At 35.5% G+C, this 23,734-nt stretch overlaps 1 protein-coding gene across 9 annotated transcripts in view; it reads right to left on the bottom strand.

Annotated features, from left to right (window-relative positions):
- NF1 (neurofibromin 1) overlaps positions 1–23,734 on the bottom strand; it is a 240,955-nt gene that overhangs the window by 123,061 nt on the left and 94,160 nt on the right. For 8 of the 9 annotated variants that reach the window (XR_010659685.1, XM_065910020.1, XM_065910026.1 and 5 more), the window contains 13 exons: positions 15,901–15,980; positions 14,270–14,393; positions 12,740–12,901; positions 11,346–11,595; positions 10,719–10,792; positions 10,408–10,491; positions 5,352–5,792; positions 4,828–4,967; positions 4,441–4,563; positions 3,721–3,804; positions 2,641–2,757; positions 1,872–2,053; positions 1,541–1,752 (listed from right to left, as the gene is read on the bottom strand). Coding sequence is in view for 8 of the 9 variants with exons in the window: in XM_065910020.1 (XP_065766092.1) it covers positions 1,541–1,752; positions 1,872–2,053; positions 2,641–2,757; positions 3,721–3,804; positions 4,441–4,563; positions 4,828–4,967; positions 5,352–5,792; positions 10,408–10,491; positions 10,719–10,792; positions 11,346–11,595; positions 12,740–12,901; positions 14,270–14,393; positions 15,901–15,980 (2,073 nt within the window). In the remaining variant the exon portion in view is untranslated. The remainder of the gene's footprint in view (positions 1–1,540; positions 1,753–1,871; positions 2,054–2,640; positions 2,758–3,720; positions 3,805–4,440; positions 4,564–4,827; positions 4,968–5,351; positions 5,793–10,407; positions 10,492–10,718; positions 10,793–11,345; positions 11,596–12,739; positions 12,902–14,269; positions 14,394–15,900; positions 15,981–23,734) is intronic. The other variant, XM_065910021.1, reaches the window with a different exon arrangement.

The following is a 23,734-nucleotide window of genomic DNA, read 5'->3' as shown; positions in this document are numbered from 1 at the left end:
CCAGGGAATATGCGCTGTAGGCAGCAGCACCAGCAGCAAGGGTGTTCAAGGGCAGAAATAAGCTTAATCTGTTTGCTGGCCAGTGTGATTCAAATTTGTGAACCAGAAGGAAACAGCCTAAGATGATGTAAGAGAAGAGGCAGGGCCCAGGCTGGACAGAGCCTTGTAGATCAAGGTAAAGGGTCTGAGTTTCACTTTAAGTATGAAGAGTAAGATCCTATAGCTTTTAAGCAGAAACACATTTACAGGCAACAACAGGTTACCTTATTAGATATAATTTACTAAGCTGAAATAACTTTTGGTACAGTATGAACTAAACAGCTTTTTAACATGAAGAGGGACAACCTTTCTCAAATGTTTAGCATGAAGTGAAAGTGTTAATTGATCAGTCATGTCCGACTCTGCAACCCCATGGACTGTGACCTGTTAGCCTTCTGTGTCCATGGAATTCTCCAGGCAATACTGGAGTAGGTAGCCATTCCCTTCTCCAGGGGATCTTCCCATCCAAGGGATCAAAGCCAGGTGTCCTGCATTGCAGGCAGATTTTTTACCGTCTGAACCACCAGGGAAGCCCAAACTCAATAATGTTTAGCATGTCTGTTAATAAAAATTTTTCTAAAACCATATCATTTTTGCTAACAGGTGCCAAATAGCCATATTCTGTCTTTTGTATTTAAAATAAGCAAAGTCATAATTTCAAATGCAAATAAGAGTGTTAAAGTTTTAAAAAACTGTGTAACACATTCAAAAAAAAGAAAGAGTTCTGAACTAGAGGTAGTAAGCAGGCACAAGCCTCGAATTCTAGTTCTAGCATTACTAACAACTTAATATGAGATTTAACTCTAATTATTTCATTTACCAAATGAAGACACCAGACAAGATCAGTGGTTTCAATTTTATTTTGATGAGTGTTCAGACAGAATTTTTCAGTGGGTCAGGTAAAGGAGTTTCAGTTTTACTTTAAATATGAGAAGTTAAGATCCTCATAATTAAGAAATCTTGTGAGGGCTAGAAGAGCCAATCACTTTCCACAGCTGAAAATCACTCAAATAATATCTGAAGCTTTTCTAGCTCTAAAAGTTTTAGCAATTAAATCAATTCACTGATACACATTAATATATATAAAAGAGATAAACAATGAAGACCTACTGTATAGCACTGGGAACTATACCTAGTTATCTTGTAATAACCTATAATAGAAAGGAATCTGAAAAACATATATGAATCATATATATACACACACATATACATGTGACTCAATCACTTTGCTGTATACCCAAAACATTATAAATCAACTATACTTCAATTTATCCCTGGGTTGGGAAGATCCTCTGGAGGAGGGCACGGCAACCCACTCCAGTATTCCTGCTGGGAGGATCCCACGGACAGAGGAGCCTAGCAGGCTAGAGTCCATAGAAAACAAGGACTTGGACATGACTGAGCATACATACTTCAATTTAAAAATAATTCACTGAATGAATTCTGAAGCATCTGCTTTATGCCAAGCACTATTCTTCTCCTCTTAACTCAATGAACTTACCCACTGAGAACAGGGAACCACATTGGCCAGAGCCATAGCTATAGGGAGCTCTCCTTGGTCACCCATCATCGTGACCAACTCCACCAGTCTCTCAAAACGATCTGCCAATACCGTTTCTGCAAGTGTGTCAAACTCTGTGCCTTGTTGAAGGATTTTTGTCAGAACTTCCATAAACGTAGCTCTAGTCTGGAGATCCTTGTGATAACCTAAACCTGATATGGACAGATAGATGCAAATTTACTAACATTGTCTTTTTGAAGTAATTTCACTTTTCTTATATACCAGTTCTCTAGGTTTTAAATTTCTCTATGAACCTTTCATTTTATCTCACCTATGGAGTGCATAAGGCCGCTGTCCACGTTAGCGTTGAGTAAGTTCGACATTGCCAGGACTGTGCAGTGCCTCAGTGATGCCAGCCTCCGAGACATGCCACGTTTCCTGCCGCCTGTTTGTGCATTTTCATCCTCGACTTCACTACAGTCATTCAAAAGGTTCATAAACAATGTGAAATACCTGAGAAATAAAAAGACTGACCCTTACCCTGTGAAGGCCACACACCTCAACTAGAAAGCTAATCAGACATTCTGAAACCATCACGTATGCATCACGAGTGGCTCTAGCATCTGCTTCTCTCTAGTCTTAGGAGTAATCAGCCAGCACGGCTCATTAGGTAGTGTTCTGTGTTGAATATGATTTTATCCTGATGAAGTCCAGTACATATTTCATAAGTACCAAATAGATGCAATGTTTCCTGGTTAAATGTATCACATTTAATTTTTAGAATATAAAAATTAGTGGTCCAAATAATTAAGACAATGACTTAATGAGGTGATCTGGGTTTTATTGTTTATAAAAATTCATTGATCAAATTATATTTTCTAGGAAAATCGCAAAACATAGCTGTTTTCCTATACCGGCCCTAAATAGGAACTACTGCTTCAAGAAAGTGCTGTATTTTGTGAGATAGCAGCTGATGGTCATAACAATGAGGCAATGAGGTCCATTTTCTAAATATAATCATTTGCTATTTCGATTACACTTCGTTTTATTGTGTGTGGGGTTTTGTTTTTTGCTTTTTATTTCTGGCAACTGAAATTTACTTAAGAAACAACTGTGATTTGGCTTCCATCAGCTCCACACCGTCTCCTTCCTCAGGCTGCAGCGGCAGACCAGCCAGGAGTGAAACCACTGCTTCCATGCTCGCCTGGTCCAAATCTCTGAGGAAAAAAAAATTTTAAGACCACAAATCGCTCAAGTTCTTACACTTCACCTTCCCCTTGAATAAACATCTTCCCAATAGACATGAACTTCAATAACTACCTATTTCATTAAACAAATTACTCTCTCTCTCTCTTTTTTTAGTCGCTAAGTCGTGTCTGACTCTCGCGACCCCATGGACTATAGCCTGCCAGGTTCCTCTATCCATGGGATTCTCCAGGCGAGAATACTGGAGTGGGATGCCATTTCCTTCTCCAGGGGATCTTCCTGATCCAGGAATCGAACCCAGGTCTCCTGCATTGCAGGCAGATTCTTTACTGACTGAGCTATAAGGGAAGCCCTAAACAAATTACTATGAAAACCCAAATAATCGATGAGCTAATATGCAGAGCCCAGAATACAAAGACGCTTCAAGTTAGGCAAAGGGCAATAATAACTTTCTACAAAGTAATCTTGGCGAAATGACTACCTTAAATTGAAAGCATGAACTGTGAAACCAAGCCTGGTCAAAGAAATATATGTGAATAGCTATTATGTAATTCATAATGTTTAAATATCTCTGACACATGGCAGTAAGTATTTATCATTAGAGCAAACTTAAGCAATTAACATTTCAGAAAGACACAAAACAACTAAATTCTTCAAATAATATCTTTATCCAATCAAAAAATAAAAACAATCTAAGGCCTTATATATCTTATTTTCCAATTGTAGACTATCTTTCCTAAATGTACAACATAAACTTTCCAAACAACACTCTCTCACTTTTTACTGAAAATCTTTTAGTTAAAAAGAAACAATAAGGATTAGTATCTTTAAATAATCCAAATGCAAGAGCTTGATATCCCAAAAAACAATTTCAATATAAATTAATATGTACACAAACTATAGTAAGTAGTACTAATGCCTAGAGTAAACCTGCTAATATGTAAAAGTCTTTTTCTTCTCTTTTTTTTTTTTACCTTGTAAGACATTTTACATCGTCATCTGCCGCTTGGTTTGATGTCCCCATAACCCAATCTGTCAAGTATTCTACCATCTTATTCCTAAAGAATGAGAGAGAAAAAGAAAAAAGGAAACTGCTTTTTCAAAGTCACACGTAAAAATTCTTGGATGACTAAAAGTGTAATAATTCAAGTAATTTGCCAAATCACTCAGGCAATAAGACAATTTCATAAAAGAGATATTGCTACTACAAATCTAACAGAGAAGGGCACAAACACCAACTGGTATACTGATCTACCACCTTAGCCCTTAGCTAAAGACTTTGAAAGAAGAAGGGAACAGCAGAAGATGAGACAAGGGATTAGACAGCATCACTGACTCAATGGACAAGGATGTGAGCAAACTCCAGGAGATAGTGAAGGACAGAGGAGCCTGGCATGCTGTAGTCCATGGGGTTGCAGAATCAGACAAGACTTAGAGACTGAACAACAACAATGCTATCAGTTGGACACAGAATCAAATTCTTAGTTCAAGTGTAGTATAATTTTAGAAAAAGGGAGCACTGTCATGGGCACAAAGCTTTGGGAAATTTAAAATGATCTGAAGGAAAAAAACACACAAAAATACTTTTTTTCCACCTCTCCCACTTCCCATGATAACCAGGTACCACTATTTTTCTGTACTTCACTAAACATAGTAAAATTTACAAGACTTTATTTTGCTCTTTGAGAACTCACCTGAATTTCATCTCTTGACAAAATGAGAGGTCATCTCTCCTTGCCATCATTACCTCGACTAACTGACACAGTTTCGTTTTTATTTGAATTGCATGGACCATATTTCCAAGTACACGAACATATCTATTTAGATACAGAAGCATTTTTTAAAAAAGTGATCAGATATAAATGAAGGAAAAGGTTTTCTAAATGCTTTCACCACTAAGTAAAATGATTAAATGTAACCATAAAAATTTTAAGATTTCATTTTGCTCATACGAGAATATATATAACTTCTAATTACCTTATTATCACACCCTGATTTGGGTGCAGAAAAGGATGGCAAATTACTTTACTGCTAACTACCAATGCCAATGTGTGCCTGCCACACTTCAATAGAATGCCTACCTGACCAGATTTAACATCATTGTTTCAATGCTGGCTTGCCCCAGATGTTCAGAGCTGCCTTCGGTATGATTATCTAGTAAGTTCTTCATTATAGCTATGGTTTGCTCCACAAACTGAGTATTGGTGTCAGTCAATAAAACCTATACAAAGAACAAAACATTGGGAATTGATTGATTTGAGAATCAATGCACAGCAGACAGACCATAGGTAAATGTCATACACAATTAGAAATACACCCATGGGCACATATTCAAACAGGCACATAGATACACACAGATGCTCATATCCATTACCAAGACATTGCTAACCCCAGGCAAACCCACACACCACAGTTCCTACAAAGCAAACTAATTCCTGAATTAGACGATTCTCCTTTTTGCAATGTTTTTATCTATCTTTTAAAATTATAAGTGAAAGTCCATGCCAGTATCAAAATTAAATAACCTAAAAGAAAAAGGCTTCATTATTTCAAATGAGTCACTATTTACAGGAAAGGGTAAAAAATAAAACAGAGAACACTTTACCTGTCCTTGGGAGTCAAAAAACTTGCTGATGGTATTCTTCAGTTTGTTAAAGAGCATTGGATAAAGAGCGGGACTCAATTCTAGACCCACCAGATCCTTAACATTGGTCCGTATTTGAAGTCCCACTTTCTCATGGTTACAGACCATTAAGGACAGCAGCCGATCCATAAATTTGCTGACAGGTGTATCTGCATTTCCCTCTGAAGACATCACTGAAATCATGGAACCCTTGCGTTCACTGACAGGGCCCATGGGTGGGCTATAGGTTGCTAAGCCAGAATTGCTTCTCTGCTGCAGGCACACTCCCCCAAGGGCACAAAGGAAACCAGTCATGTTGATCCATTCTTGTAGCGAGTCCGTGTCAGACAAATCTATGGATCCTCCTCCACTCACATGAGACATTCGCCTCTTAACAATGGTCTTGTGAAGGCTTTCAGCAGCCTAAACACAAAATTTTTATGGAAAGCATGAATTCAACCTAAATTGGTGGAGAGACTTGACAAATCACTTTTTATCCAACATTTCTGTGACAAGAGAACATTTTTTTTTTTACATTTTAAAAAATACAAGTCTTTGCTCTGCAATTTCTAGTCACATCAAGGTATCTCACTGCTTGAGGACAGACAAGTCTTAATTTACAGAACTGAAGGTAGTAACACATGGATCCAGTATCAGATACAGAAGGTGGTGATGGACTGCAGTTCAGAAAGGAACATACTTTCAAAATATTTGCTTATTATCAATTTCCAGACACAGAGGCAATATCTGTGCTGCTTCAAGGAATATAAGCATTTGAAGGTTTTTAACCAAGTAGGGTGTGCATTTAATAACTTAGTGACTGCCCAAGTTCAAAAACTCTGGATCCAGCTGTGCGAACGCTGTACTACTATTAACATAGATTCCCACATGACGAGAGTAACCAAGTGGAAAAACCACTGAGTATAGAAAAGAATGTAATGAAGGAGTATAGAATGATAAAATCAACAGAAAAAAGTAATTAAGAATTTGTAATCTGACAGAGGAGGAATCTTCCAGGAATTCTGATCCTTTCAGTTTATGGAGTAGAGATGAGAAAGAAAACTCTGTGGGTGGCATAAATTTTTCCAATTCAATTTCCCTTATATACTGCCTACAAGCATAATAGTCATCTTACTATAGGGGATATATCAACCTAAGGAAGCAACATATTAGGAACAATCTGTGATATGAATGATGTAGAAGTACCATTGCATTTACTTCATTATGTTTATTCTGTGGGGAAAATGACCTCTCATGAATGATTGCTTTGAATGTGGAACTCTTAAAACTTTGCCATTTCTTACAGCACATGGATTTACTACAGCTGTATCTAGTATTAGGGTATGGCTACATATCTCTGCTGTCATGCAGCACACTGTCCCTTTTAGGCCCTACATTACAGATATTTATGCAAGCTCCCTGGTCAGGAATTAAGAGAGTGGGGTTCACAGGATGGATGATTTAATGTGTAGCACAGTGAAAGAACCATTGGATACAACATTATACTTTGATAAAATAAAGTAAGCCTAGATCTTGAATTTAAGTACTTTATGTGATCTCATCTGACTAAGAGGTTGGTTGGGCTCAAGATAATGAATCAACTTCACACCTTCAACAATATATGCAATAATGAGTCATTGGTATCAGACACAGAAAGTCCACTGAAGAAGAACTTGCAGACTGGCTTATAAGCAACAGTAGGGTAAAGCATATATATGGGCCGAATTTACATAGTGAGATTATCAAACCCTATCAAGTGACTGGGTTTTTTAGAAGCAGAAGGATGACTGAACCCTTAGCATATTGACTACATATGGGTTGCAGCACAGCTGAAACACTGTGGTTGGTATATACATGACTTATTTCCTTTACTGATAAAGTATTTGGATCCAGCTCCTCTTAGACATTTCCTTAATCTGGTTTCAGGTCTTCAGCCAAGTGTTCGTACTGAACAGACACTGTACTTGGCACTGATGTTAATTAAAGCATTATGGAATAGCGTATTAGCAGCTAAGGCTCAGCTAATAAGCAGCTCTTTTGCATCTTTATTAAATACTTATCTTCCCACTGAAAATAAGAAAAAGGAAGAAAAGCTCAGAAGACCAGCTCCATCACATTGTACACCTGCAGCTGGTCTTCAAATAATAGTGAAACTCATCAAAATGGAGGCAGTGATACTGAAATGGATAAGCAACTTACACTAAGAATGAAATATATACAACAGCAGCTTTCAGACACAACAAAATCCAAACAAAGAAGTTCTGACAAAACTGCCAACAGTGGTGAATATGGAAGCAGTGGTCCTGGAAGCAACAGTGAGCATAATAATGGATCTACCAATGAGGTGATTTCTAGTAATGCAAGACAGTCAGCTGGCAGCTTTGCCAAGAGATCAGTCAGAAGACACTGCAGAGCTGAAGCCCTTAAAGAAGATCATGCTCAAAATCCTCTTAAAGGTAGTTGTGATACAGATCTTTGAAACAAACAGAAAGTCAAGCAGGCCTTTGCTTAAGGGAATTCCCAAGGCCTATTAGCAAGCAATGAAACAGGAAAAGACCTGCTTTTTAACAGAGTCAATGCCATGTAGATAACCAAACACAAATGCTACACGCCTATTCACACGCTGAAGATCCAGAACATATTGCAGAGGAAACGAATGCTGCCCAGCAGCACAAGCACCCCAGGAACCCTGCAGGGTCACACACAGGGGACTTTCTTGGGAGACGACTGGAAGTGGGTTATTTGCTGCTGGCAATCCAGCATCACTGCATTTAGCTTTGGTACCACGATGGGCACATGGCTGATGATAAGCTAAGTGCAGATGATGTCAGCCGTAGTAGATTCCAGATTAGTGCAAAATCAGAAAAAAAATATGGCTGATTTTGATAGTGAAGAATCTGGATGTGAAGAGGAGCTAGCTCAAATTAATTCATAGGCAGAGCTATATCTCACCCCTAACAACATCTTGGTACTGTAGTATCCATTTACCATAAACATCTTAGTCAAGTAACTATAATTCATAAACATCAATTCAAAAGCTACTCCTTTAATTAACTATTAGCTAATTTGGATATTGTCTGCAAGAAAGGAAACATTTTGTTATGGAATACAATCCAAGATGATGATGCAACTAATCTTTCTGAAGGATTAATAAACAAAGCAGAGAAACTTCCTTCATATGTTGGTTTACCAATAGACAGATCTAAATGAGATTCATTGAACGTTGCTCAAAAATTTAGGAAACAACAAGTAAATAGTAATTTTAAAAAAGTTTATGCATCTATAAGATCAGCAAAGGACACATTCAAGAATGTTCGTAGCAGCACTATTCAAAATAACAATATTGTAATATCCTTCAATTAAAATAAATAAACAAATAAAAAAAAAACACAAACTAGTCTTTGTATAACTGTCTGATGGCAAAAAGGTACAGAAAGGAAAAACTAAATTCAGGACTGTTGAATAAATAAAATATTCCAATAACAAAAAGTGAACTAGAATTGCACAGAATAGTGTGGCTGAATCTCACAACATTATGCTGAGTGAAAGAAGCCAGATATTAGAGTATACTTCTATTGTTCCGTTCATATATGTTTAACAACAGGATAATGGTTAGTTACTCTTGGTCGTTAGTGACTGGAAGGAGCAAAATGAAAGCTTCTGAGATGCTGGTAATGATTTCTTTCTTGATGTGGGTGCTGACTGCACAAGTATGTTCATCTCCTAATATTTTGCACTGTCACTTCCAATTTACACAAATTTTTAAATGTAAGTTATCCTACAATTTAAAAAAACGATGTGAAATATGCAAAGTAAGTTTAACTAAAAAAACCCAAATTTAAGCTTATCATATACATTTTTAAGGCACCACTAACATTTTTATCATAGACTAATACAGTCAACACAGAATATTGAATTTCTTTTTAAAAGCTTTGATTTACATGAATAAACCTTGTAAGTATTATGCCAAGTGAAAGAAATCAATCACTATTGACCACATATTGCATTATGCTATTTATATGAAATGTCCAGAACTGGCAAGTCTACTCAGACAGAAAGTAGCTTAATGGCTGCTGAAGGCCAAGGGCAGAGGTGTAGAGGGAGGTTAGGGAATGACAGCTAAAGGGCATGGGTTTTTATTAAATTGTGGTGGGGGCTACACAACTTTGAACATATTAAAATCCACTGAATTATACATTTTTAAACAGGTGAATTTTTACAGTATGTGAATTATATCTCAACAAACAACCACAAAGAAAAGAAAGCTTTTATTCTAAAGCCACATGTCCCTCTTCAAATAATGATATTAGGTGCAGATTTTTGCTTCACAAAAATGTAAGTTTTCTTATTCTAATTAAGCATAACAAGAAAAAGCAATGGGAGACTAAATGAACTTTTCTAAAACATGTAATAATGAGAACAATATGACCATTACAAATCAAACAAACAGAAATATCGATTGCTAATTTCCAGGGTAACAAATGATAACAGTTAATGAGTAAAACGTTCAAATTTTAAAATTTAATTTAACCTATGACTCAATCTTCTGGCCACCAGATCCCTTAATTAGAAACAGTCAGACCTAGTGTTTCAATTTTAACTCTTTTTCTCTACTTTTGTCACTTCTTTCCTGAAAATTCTGTGAAATACTCTCATGGAGAAAGAGAAAGAAAAGAGGGGAAAGGAATGATCTCTAACATAAATCATCTCTAGTTCAGAACTGTCCGGTATTTCTGCAACAATGGAAACATTTAATATCTGTACTGTCCAAGAGAGCAGTCAATTTCCACATGTGGCTACTGTATGACAGAGAAATTGAATTTTAACTGCATTTAATTATAAGTGAAATTTTAATTTGACTAGTGTCTAGTGGCTACCATTTTAGTGCAGGTTTAGATAAACCGCAACTAAACCATCAGTCTTAAAGACATCTACATACTTATTACACTAAGAGTCACTCACAAAATATTACTAAAGTGTATGCAGTACATATGTTTAGCAGATCCATCAATAGACAAAATCAACTTCACAAACTCACCTGGCCATCTTCCATTTTGGCTTTTGGGTAGTTGAGGATTAGTTTTGTAGCTTGTTCCCACTTTGCATGTGTATCTTCCCAAGCCTAAAATGAAAGCAATTACCACTTGAAAGCAACCTTAAACCTAGAGCTAAAAATCAATCAGTAATAGACAGGTCTCAAACTTGGTGTATATTATAATATCCTACTCATAATATGTACACATCGTAGATTTGCTTCAAAAGCTATTCCTGGTCACATGCACAAAACACAAGGCTTCTAAAATTGCAGGTGGGGGCCTGGAAAGGATATTGCTGTTGCTAAGGACATACCTCAGTGTTTCCTGCGGTGGGATGCTCAATTCGCCGTAGTAGCGCCATCACTCTTTTCTGAAGTGCTGCTCTTCCTAAGCAAAGACAACAGCAAATCAGCCTATTGCACTTACAAGCCCTGCTTGCTAGTGGAGAATGTGGCAACCCCAACCCAAAACGCAGAGGAGGAGGAGGGGAGTGAATACTTCAAATGGTAAAGCTGCACACTTCCTTTTACCAGCCTCACAGGAAAGGGGTATTTAACGTGGTGTCCACAATGTCCTTGGCCTAAAATCGCTATTTCTACCTACACTTACTCATAACATGTGCTAATGTTTTTGAAACTTCACTATATACAGCTCAGGCAGAGTAAATTGTATAATCTGTAACTGAAAGCAATTTATACTGTCAGTTTTTAAACAAATGCATATGGCATATTAAAAATTCAGTGAGAAAATAACTTATTCCAAATACTATTTACTTTCACCTTACCTTGTGAAAAAAAGGATTTCAGGAAAGGTATTTGAATGAGCCCTGTTAACTTAAAAGAAGTATTGATCTTAAATACATTCCTATGTTCCTAGAGTACTCAGGTATGTGATTCAAGGTAGACTGAGTAAAAAAAAAAAAAAATTATGCATGATTTACCTGTTGACATCATATTGCTAACAGAGGCAAATTCCATGAATGTGTTATAGTTGGGCAAGAAGTTGTGTACTGACACTTCATCCACCCCACACCGGATATCTGCTTCCTCACAGAGGTGACGAAAACAGGACATGGCAACCAGAACAGCTTCAGTGTCGGGGCTCCACAGGAACATATACAGGGCCACTTCTAGTTTGGTCTGGGCTTGTCGGCATATTGGTGGGGTTCCACTGCACCCTGCTGCACTATCCTGGTGGTATCAAGAGAGGGAGGCAAATATTTGCAACTTACATAATTTTATTTACAAAATCCAATAATTCAACAAGCTGTGTACCATAGACGTCTACATACAATAACCCACAAGAGCTTTTCCCCTTTAACCATGACAGAATTTTTATACCTCAAAATATCTTGACTGAATGAAAACTCAAATTATTTGGACCAACATAATACTAGTATCTGTTCAATTTTTTCAGATTCCATAAATACAGATTAAGTCTAATATGAACACAAAGAAAATATGCACAGTATAAATCTACTCAATGAAAAATATAATGTACTTCTCAGTCACTCAAAAATGAATAAAGAAGAGGAAGTAACAAGAAATTCTATCCACCCAGAGGGAAGAAATTAAATAATCATACAGCAAACTGACTGAAATAAGGACATGAATAAGAACTAAATATCACTGTATAAGGTATACTGGGCTCCAGATAACATATTCTCAAAACACAAAATAGAGAAATTCTCATTTATAAAACAAACATGCAAATTCTGCAGTTGAGACCAACAGAAAATACCACACTATTGAGTAGTTGTTTTCCTTTGCCTGAAGATTATATAGTAAAATAGGGATTAAAGAAAGCTTTGGTCTGCAAAAGAAATTCTTCTATAATGATCTGACATTTTCAGTAGTATTATGATTTATTTTTAAAGGGAATTATGGACACAAAACTCATGAAAACACTTAATGCATACCATTAAGCAAAATCCTTTTTTCCCCTGGTAAATCTGTACTTTTTTTAGTTGATAGAACTTTTAAACTTCTGGGGTATGAATGATCTTTCTTATGGGACAGAGAGTTATAATAATTATAGCTATCAGTTATAGCTTTTAAGAGTCAAATACTCAATCCAGTGCTATTTACACATAATCTCACTTAATTCTCACAGCAATTCTGCAGCAGAAATTATCATCCCCTTTTAAAGTTGAGGAACTGAGACACAGATAAGTTAGTAACTTGCCTGAGTGTCCACAAAGAGCAGTAACAAAACTAGACGCTAAGCAGTTCTTTATTATGCTATATTACCTAGTTGAAATTTACCCAAGTTAATTCAGGAAAAAAGTACAGAGCACAGATGATGATACAAGAAACTACAAAAGAAGTCCTTTACCATGGATGAATTTCCTTTCCCCTTCCTGAGAGAGGTTCCAGGAGCACAAGTACGTAGTAATTCGTCATGATCCATGGACATTTGACTGGTATTTCCACTTGAAGGAACATCACATCCTACTCCATAAAAGAAGAGAAAGTGACAGGAACTTCTATCTGCCTGCTAGAAAGGAAAAATAAGTAAGCCTTTTCAAAGCACTGATAGCCAAGAGAAATAAATACTTACATGAGTTGCCTTTCTGTTTGAGATTATCCTGGAAAACCTCTCCTTCCCATTCCTACTCCTCCTCACACTGAAAAACATTCTCTAGAAACTCAGTAGTACAAATAATGTTTCCTCAATATCTCTGAAACTCCTCTCAGTTTTCCACTCTTAAAACACTCAGAATCAACAGATCTAGAAATGTAAATTAAGATTTCTAGGTCTAACATGGATACAAGTTAAACACCAACCACATAAATCTACTACACAAAAAATATAATGTACTTTTTAGTCAGTTAAAAACAACAAAGATTTCCTCTCATACAACATGGTCAGGGTAACTGGAAGTTGACTCTTTTGAGATTAAATTCCTCTGGACTAGAATTAACACTGGTATATATGCTAAGCATGAGTGACTTCATTGACCAGAGGACAAGATTCACTACTGGATTGCTAATGCTTGCCCTCTGGAGAATTACACTATAGGCAAGGGCATGAAACGCTGCAGTCCAATCTCGTTCCTTATCTTTGGCATAATGCCAAATTCTACTATAATAACAGATGAAGGTAAGCCAGATATGAATACACCCAACTCACCATTAGCTCATTTCTAAACAGAGAAAATTGAACAAGCTGCATGGTACACTGAAAAGCATATGCATTAGACACATTTAAGATTTCCCACAGATTTCATCCATTCCAGAAATGGATAGAAATTTATTGAATCAAGTACTCCTAAAACTATGCCATAACAGAACTTTTTAATTGACCGATTATAGAAGCTTCATGTTAAAGGAAACTTAAGGCTCTTCTCTAGCCCCCCAAATCCTGTCACCAGGCTTCAATAGTTCAGAATCAAAACTTTTCACTCAACCCTAAGGAAGAAAACTTCTGATATCTTCAAGAGGTAATAACTTTCTCACAGAAATATAAATAAACCTAGATTCATGGCCCTCAATCTCCTTCCTTTAGCTTCTTTATATATATAGATAGATACCATTCTCTGGACTAGCCTAGACATTGGCTTCAAGTCTTATGTATGAACCTGAGAGCAGAGACAGCAAATGTTGTTTCTCAATCTTCTTTGATTGTAGAGGCCCCACTCCTCCTAGGTCTGCCCCACAGAACCCTGCGTAACTCATCTAGACTTTATCAGGATTGAGGCTTCAAAGGTAACGGCTCAAAACAATTTTTACCTGAAGTGCTGATTAGTCAGCCATTGTCTTCTGCATGCACATTTCCCTTGAAGACGCTAATAAACATTTCCTTAATCTCTTTTCATTACCATTCCAAATATTCTTCCATTTCAAAAGATGTCATTTTGCTTACCTTATTTTTAAGAAGAAATTTATTCCTGCAGATCAAAATTTCCCGCAACCATTTGAGAATTTCTGTGCTACTAAGCATTTGATGACTAGTTAATTTCTTGCAAATGTAAAAAAGCATTTGTGAGCTGCAGAAACAAAGTTCACTGTTACCAGCACTGCCAATAAAAAACCTAATACAGATAAAGTCAGTATAAAAGAATGGCATTCTCTATTAATGGACAAAGTTTAGAGAAGCTTATCTTCCTTTCCAGGATTTATTTTAGAGAAATGATTATCAAAATGTTAATAGCACTATAATCAAAGGAAGTATACATATTGCATTAAAAAAAAAAAAAAAAAAAGTACTTCTAAGCCCCCTTCTCCCCCAACCACTTCATCCATGCATCATCCTCACAGAGGACTCAAGAAAAATTACAGATCAGGTGTACAGCACAGAATGTATGTAAACCTAGTGCTCAAGAGCAGGGGTCGGCAAACAACTGTCTGCAGGCCAAATCCAGCCCATCATCTGCCTTTGCAAATCAAGTTTTAGTGGAACATGGTCACACTCCACTCATTCATTGTCTATGGCTACTTTCATGTCCCAAGAGCAGAAGTAGTTACAAAAGAGACTACCTAGCCCACAAAAACTAAAATATTGCTGACTTGGCCCTTTAGAGAAAAAGTTTGCTTATTTCTACTCTACAGCTGCACTGTCCAACACAGTAACCACAAGTCAGCCACATGTGGCTACTGTGCACTTGAAATGTGGCTTGTCTAAACTGAGATGTCCTGTAAGTATGAAACACCCCAAATTTTGAAGATTTTAGAAAAAAAACATAAAATATTTTATTAATAACTTTAATATTGATCAGTGTATTAAAATATTATATATATATATACTGGGTTTAAAAATATATTATTAAAATTAATTTTACCTGTTTATTTTTGTAATGTGGCAACTAGAAAAATTTAAATTACATATGTGATTCACATACATTACTATCAAAGAGCACTGCTCCAGAATCTAGGATTTAACTCAGCTGCCAAGTGACTTGGTGTACCCACTTCTACAAGATAATAACAAAACCTGAGGCTTACAAACTTCCATTTCCTCAGTGTGTTACCTCTAGGCTCACTGAAAAGTAATAATTCATATAACCAAAGAAATAAATTATAAAATTATATATACATATAATTTTGCCTTCTAAGCAGATATTCATTATATTAATTTATCTACAAAAAACACCAGTATTATTGAAAACATGAGATTATAGCTTAAAAAACTGAAATAAACTATTAATATTTAAAACTTTAACACTCTAAGTTTATAAATGATAAAAATCAATTTAAAACACAGTTTAACCACAAAAAAATTTGAAAGATCAGAAGACATACCAAATAATACTACTTGTGGTTGGGTAATGAAATTTAGCACAATTTTTAAAAATTTATTTTCTAATTTGCTGTGACAATGTTCTTACAGTTAAAATAAGAAATAACCTAATAATTTCAAGTCAAATAAAATACAAAATCATAAAACATCTGGCAGTATAAGTGAATAAAGTTAATAAATCAAGTATATAGAGTTAATATTTAAAGACAAAAAAAATTTTAAATTTAAGTTGAATTAAAAAATAAGGGTGCATATACCTAATTTCCCAAAATGTTTCTACAGGAGCATCAGGATTCCACAAATCAATGCTATCTAACTGATGAAGAACCAGCAGAGCCTGAATTTTTAAAAAAAGGAGAGAGAGAAGACTTACTCAAAAAAAAATTTGGTAAACATAACGAGTATTTATTTTACAAATACTAACAAACTGAGCTATTTAATTATAGCCTCAACATGCAGTAAAAGGCACAAGAGAAAAGCTCTGAAGAACCCAAATCTCTAGGGATTATATATACAAAATGAAGTCACTTTATTCCTCTCATTGTTACTTTAAATGGCATGTACACATAAGTTAAATACTGATGAATTCAGAATAGCAGTATACATGTGTAAAAACTGCTTTAAGACACACATAATATGATTTCAGTAAGTATCAAAGAACTCTATGGAAAATAAAATTAACCCCCAAATAAGGAAAGCTCTCCAAAACTAATATACACAACATTTTACTTCTAGGTCACAATTTAAAAGTAGAAGTCATCTTGTTTGCCACAAATTCTTGGAACAGAAAGGTCAAATTATTTTTCAAAAAGGAGAAAGGGGGAGGAAAACAGATTTTGCATTGCATAGAGATTATTCATCCTAAAATATTTCAATTGACTGTAGAACTGAAATGGATTTGGCTCACAGAACAGAAATATACAACTAACACACAAAAACACTACTATTGAATAAATCAATGCCATCGAAAGTACAGAGTAGAACTAGAGTCTTCCTTCAAACCAACTCTATCTTAACTCCAACAGGTGAGGTTCACAGTGCTTCCCCCAGATGCACATTACTGAGCCTGTACATTCCTCAGTCCTTGGTCAGCTCATTTGGAGATTCTTTACTCTCTTTAAAGCTTTGTATTAAAACTACAATGAAACATTGTTTGGAACACATAATGAGAACTGATTTCTTCTCTTAAAATCAAATCACTGAAATGTTGTAAAGTGATTGGCCTCCAACTAATAAAATAATATTAAAAAAAAAAAAAATCAAATCAAATGAATAAATTGCAAATAGAGCTGCAATGATAACCTGTGCAAATAAGCTGCAATGATAAGCTGCAATGATTCCCTTTAAATTAGGGAGAAAACATGTAAATTTCTAACCTTGGACAACTTTATAACTCCAAAAGCTATAAATGGTATAAAAATCAGACCTATACTATCTTATTTCAAATACTTTCACTGTAATTATTTTGAGATATTTACTAAAAACTGCAATGCACTGTGAGAATCTTCAAAAATTATATGTTATACCTCATATCAAGGAAAAACAGCACAAATTAACATTCAATTTTTGTCTTAACGTGCAAAAACTTAGTACTATTTACTGACATTTTTAGTTTAAGTGGCAAATTCTCTAACATTTTAACATTTTTTTTAATATTCAAAGAAAATCTATTAGCCTTTTTCTCCCTCAGTGGTTATTTTCCTTTTCATGTTCCTTTCTATTTTAAAACTTTCCACATATAATTTTAACAAAACTGTATACACAGTATACTCATTTGATATTTCATAATTTTCCATATTGCTATGTGACCGGCATGGTTTAATGGATGCTTAATAGTTCACCAAATTGAAATATCGTCCTCTTGTTATTGAATATGAACATATTCTCTTACTAGTGAATATTTAAATTTCCCCTTATGTTCTATTATAACTAAGAGCAGTAACCATATATGTGTACAGCTTTTTCCTTTTCATTTATATTCACAGGATTAAAAAATTACAGGAATGGAATTATTTGGACAAAAAAAAAATGACATTTGTATGGCTCCTGCCAAATACTGTCAAAGAGCTTTCCAAAAAGAATGCAAAGAATACACTTGTTTATAGAACCAACAGCAATGCACACATATATTAGTTTGGTACAAAAGGAACTGGTTTTTACATTGTTGAACTTTGTTGTTTGACATTAGAATACATTCTTAAAAAAATGTGGTTATGTTACACATCATTTTAATGTGCATTTCTTGCTTTATGTTTTTTTGCTAATAACATTACTTGTTATTGAAATTTATTTTAGACTATAGAAATGATGTTAGACAAAAAGCAAATTTGAGTTATTATTTTATTCACGTTTAAAATGGGTTGTAAAGCAGCGGAGACAACTTGCAACATTAACAATGCATTTGGCCCAGGAACTGCTAATAAATGTTCAGTGCAGGGTGGTTCAAGAAGTTTTGCAAAGGAGACAAGAGCCTTGAAGATGAGGAATGCAGTGGGTGGCCATCAGAAGCTGACAACGACCAACTGAGAGCAATCATCAAAACTGATCCTCTGATAACTACATGAGGAGTTGCCAAAGAACTCAACTACTCTATGACTGATTGGCATTTAAAGCAAATTGGAAAAGTGAAAAAGCTCCATAAGTGGGTGCCTCATGAGCTGACTGCAAATAAAAAAATCATTTTGAAGTGTCGTCTTCCCTTATTCTATGCAAAAACAGTGAACCATTTCACAATCGGATTGTGACATGTGATGAAAAGTGGATTTTATACAACAACCGGTAATGATGAGCTCAGTGGTTGGACCTAGAAGCTCTCAAGCACTTCCCAAAGCCAAACTTGCAGCAAAAAAGGTCATGGTCACTGTGTGGTGGTCTGCTCCCTATCTGATCCACACAACTTTCTTTTTTTTTTTCCCACACAGCTTTCTGAATCCTGGTGAAACCATCACATCTGAGAAGAATGCTCAGTAAGTCTATGAGATGCACCAAACACTACAACATCTGTAGCCAGTTTTGGTCAACAGAATGGGCCCAATTCTCTACTACAATGCCTAAACACACGTTGCACAACCAATGCTTCAAAAGTTGAACAAACTGGGCTAAGAAGTTTTGCCTCATCTACCACATTCACCTGACCTCTTGCCAAGCAACTACCACTTCTTGAAGCAACTCAACTTTTTGCTGGTTGCTTCCACAACCAGCAGGAGGTAGAAAATGCTAAGAGTTCATCAAATCCCGAAGCACAAATTTTTATGCTATAGGAATAAAAAAACTTATTTCTCGTTGGCAAACAAGATCGTAACGGTTCCTATTTTGATTAATAAAGATGAGTTTGAGCCTCGTTATGACAAGGAAGCCTGCTATGCTGCAACCCATGGGGTCACAAACAATCGGATGTGACTTAGTGACCACACAACAACAACAATAATGATTCAAAATTCACAGTCCAAAACCAAAGTTATTTTTATAAAAACTTAATACAAGCAACGAGTGTCTAACAATGAGTGCTGAAACATTTTTGGCAAAATAAAGCATGATAAATAATGAAGTAGTAAATCTTAAATATATGGTTTGATGAGTTTTCACAATAGTATATATCCCATATAACCAATGCCGAGACCAACAGTATCAACACTCAGAAGCAGCCCTTTGCACATTCCTTTCCGGTCATCAGCTCCTGACAAAAGCAGCCACTGTTCTGACTTCTATCCCCACAGATACCTCTGCCTGTCTCTGAACTTTATGCAATGGGAATCACACAGCATGTTCTCTTTTGTGTTGGGCTGTTTTCACTCAATATCATGTCTGTGAGATTCATTCATGCTTTGCACTTAGCAGTAGCTTATTCTTTATGCATTGCTGTAATCAATGGAATGAAATAATGCAAATTATTCTCTATTCTACTGTTTATAAATGAGCTGTTTACAGCTTTTTGGGATATTATAAATTATGCTATTAATATTTTATGTTTTTTGGTAAACATGTTTGTTGGATACATACATAGGAGGAGAATTGCTAAGTTGTATGTTTAGCTTTTGTAGATACTGCAAACCAATTTTTAATGATGGTTATACTAATTTATTCATTTATTAGCAGAATATGAATAAAAACAAAGTACAGTTGACCCTTGAACAATGAGGAGGTTAGGGGTGCTGACTCCCCATGCAGTAAAAAAACTTACATATAACTTTTGACTGCCTAACAAGTTAACTACTGATAGTCTACTATTGACAGGAAGCCTCACCAATAACAGAGTTGTTAACACATATTTTTGTATGTCATATGTGTTACATACTATATTTTTACAATAAAGCTAGTAAAAACAAAATGTTACTAAGAAACCACAAAGAAAATATATTTGAAGTGCAGTACAGTATTGATCAATATTGTAAGTTTACTTCATGTTTACAAGATGCATCAACTTTTTCTGTAACAATGATGGCATCTTTGATAGTGTAATCCTTCTGGGCTTTCATGATGTTCCCTTTACTGGGGTTCTCTTCCATAGTGTCAACAATCCTTTCCATAGATTACCATGTGTAATGAGCCTAAAAAGTCCCTATGAACCCCTGACCTAGAAGCTGAATTAGAGACATGTTTTGGGCAATGAGACCACTTTGACATCTTCAGGGTTAAACTCATGGGGTTCTGGGTGGCCAGGGGCACAGTCCAGTATCAAAAGAACTTTAAAAGCCAGTCCATTACTGGCAAGATGCTTCCTCACTCCAGTAACTAAGCATTGATGGAACTAATCCAAAAAACGATCCTCACTGTGTAGGTTTTCTTGTTATACAACTAAAAGACTAGCAACTGGTATCTAACTTCCCCATACTTGGGAGTTAGAAGCCATATGTTATAGATTAGGGCAGTTTTGATCATACTGTATTTGCACAAAGCAGTAGAGGTAAGCCTATCCCTTCCTACCTTAAATCCTCGTGCTTGCTTCTCTTCCTAATAAATGTCCTTTGTGGCATTTTTTTCCCCCTAGAATAGGGCACTTTCATCCACATTATAAACCTGTTCAGGCTGATATCCTTTTCCAGCAATAATTTTCTTAATGGAGTCTAGGAACCCATCTGCTGCCTCGTTGTCAGAAGCTGCTTCTCCTTTATCTTGACATTTTTAAAGCCAAACCTCCTTCTAAAATTGTCAAGGCATCCTTTGCAGGCATTACATTCTCCAGCTTTAGATCCTCCACTTTCCTTTTGCTTCAACTGGTCACATAAGGACTTCACTTTTTCTCAAATCATGCTGAAGTCAATAGGTATACCTTTCTTACAGCAATCCTGCATCCACATAAAAGTTGTCTTTTGAATACGAGAAAGACATTTAATAAAAAGGACAAGGTTTCATGCCTACTGGAGTAGTTGCAGCAACAGCTTCATGAATTTCCATTTTTCTTCCTCAACAGTCTGTATGTTGGATTCATTTATCTTGAAATGGCAGACAACCACAGCTACAGCTCTCAATCTGTAGCACATATCAAACAATTCAACTTCTTATAATGTCATGACTTTTCTCTGCTTTCATCGCTAGTGCACTCTGTGTAGGTCACAAGGTATTATTCAAGGTTTGGTACTGCACCAAACATGATGAAAAATACATGAGAACCCACGAGATCACTTTTTGCTGATATACAATTTAGTGGGAGAGATAAACTTCTCAGAGAACATTTTAAGCAGATACTCACGACACTTGAGCTCATCAAAATAGTAACAAAACAGATATGAAGTTATTACAGTAGTATAGTATGTACTACAGTTAACGTTACACAACTAGGATTTTTTATTTTTTGGCCACACCAGGTGGCACATGGGATCTTAAATTCCCCGACTAGGGATCGAACCCAAGACCCTGCATTAGAAGGGCAGAGTCTCAACCACTAAATCGCCAGGGAAGTCCTCTATGCAATTATGATTTAATACTGCATCTTTACATTTGCTTACATTTCTTTTGACTGAAAGACACCAAGTACAGTCTGTAAGCTTTTGTAAATTTTAACTTTTTATAGTAGATTTATATATATTTTATGTAATAAATCATAATATTTGGATAAACAACAAGGTCTGCTGTATAGCACAGGAAACTATATTCAATATTCTGTGATAAAACAGTGGAAAAGAATATTAGAAAAAGAATGCATATATGTAAACTGAATCACTTTGCTGTATAGCAGAGATTAACATATTGTAAATCAAATATATTTCAATTAGTGAAAGTCAGTCAGTCGTGTCTGACTCTTTGTGACTCCCATGGACTATAAGGTCCATGGAATTCTCCAGGCCAGAATACTGGAGTGGGTAGCCGTTCCCTTCTCCAGGAGATCTTCCCAACCTAGGGATCGAACCCAGGTCTCATGTTGCAGGCAGATTCTTTATCAGCTGAGCCACAAGGGAAGCCCAAGAATACTGGAGTGGGTAGCCTATCCCTTTTCAAGCAGACCTTCCCAAACCAGGGATCGAACCTAGGGTCTCCTGCATTGCAGGTGGATTCTTTATCAACTGAGCCATCAGGGAAGTCAAAAAAATTTTTCTTAATTTTTGTAATACTTCAATTAAAAAAAGTAAAAAGGTATAATAAATGATCCCCCAAAAATGATAATACAGACTGGTAACCAGATATATTATATGCCATGACATACCTTTTCTTAATTGTTTTGATATTGCAAAGCCAGCAATTCACCTGCAGGTTTTTTCAAACTGTCACAAATACACAAAAATGTTTCCAATATGTCCAAAAAATCTGCATATAACTGGACCTGCATAGTTCACACCCATGTTGTTCAAGGGTCAACTATATAATCACTTGATATTTCATAAAGCTTTCTGTAATTTGCTATCTAGCTTAATTTCAATATAGTGATAAAAAATTCTAAATGATTGAATCCTTCAGAATTTGTATGACACTTACTCAAGATATACTAAACGCCCCACATGTACTTGAAAAGAAAGTGCACTTATTGAATGTAGTTCCCCATATGTGCCAAATAGGTCAAATTTGATAATCATGTTTTTCAAATCTTCTATCCTTACTATTTGTTTCCTGGCTTATTCTATCAGACATTGAGAAAGGTATACTTAAGTGTCTCACTATAACTATGTATGTCTGTCTGTCCTTTTACATGTTTTTATATTATATATTTGGCAATTTTATGTACTTTTGCTTTATATATTTTAAAACTTTGTTATTAGACTCACATGAAGTTTTATTTTTTTAATGGATTGGGCCCCTTTGTAATAATAAGATGTGTCTCTTTATTATCCAACAGAGAATAACCTAAATACATAAAGCAAATATCAACAGATATAAAGGGAGAAACTGACAGTAACACAATAATAGTAGGTGATTTTGACACATCATTTACATCAATGGACAGATCATCCACACAGAAAGCCAATAAGGAAACACTGGCCTTAAATGACACATTAGACTAGATCAACTAACAGATATACAGAAAACATTCCATCCAAAAGCAGCAAAACACACACTCTTTTCCAGGTGTACATGGAACATTCTCCAAGATAGATCACATGCTAGACCACAAAACTAGTCTCAATAAATTTAAGAAGACTGAAATCATATCAAGAGTCTTTTCCAACCACAACACTATGAGACTAGACATCAAGGAAAAAATAAGGAAAGCACAAACATATGGAAGTTAAACAATATGCTACTAAACAACCAACGGGTTATTGAAGAAACCAAAGAAATAAAAAGATACCTGCAGACAAATGAAAATGAAAACACAGTGATCCAAAATCTATGGGATGCAGCATAAGCAGTTCTAAGAGGGAAGATCCCCCCTAGTTCTAAGAGGAAGCCTAGCCCAGGAAACTAGAAAAATCTGAAATAAACAAGTTAAACTTAAACCTAAAGAAATGAGAAAAAGAACAAACAAAACCCAAAGTTAGTAGAGGAAAATCATAAAGATCAGAGCAGAAATATTTAAATAGAGACTAAAAAAAAAAAAAAAAATCAATGAACCTAAGAGCAGTTCTTTGGAAAGATAAAACTAATAAACTTTTAGCCAGACTCATCAAGAAAAAAAGGGAGAGGGCCCAAAATATAAAATCAGAAATGAAAAAGGTGAAG

This window comes from Muntiacus reevesi, chromosome 18 (genome assembly GCF_963930625.1).
Source record: "Muntiacus reevesi chromosome 18, mMunRee1.1, whole genome shotgun sequence".
Classification (NCBI taxonomy): Eukaryota; Metazoa; Chordata; class Mammalia; order Artiodactyla; family Cervidae; genus Muntiacus; species Muntiacus reevesi.
This window is presented reverse-complemented; position numbering and strand designations above follow the sequence as displayed.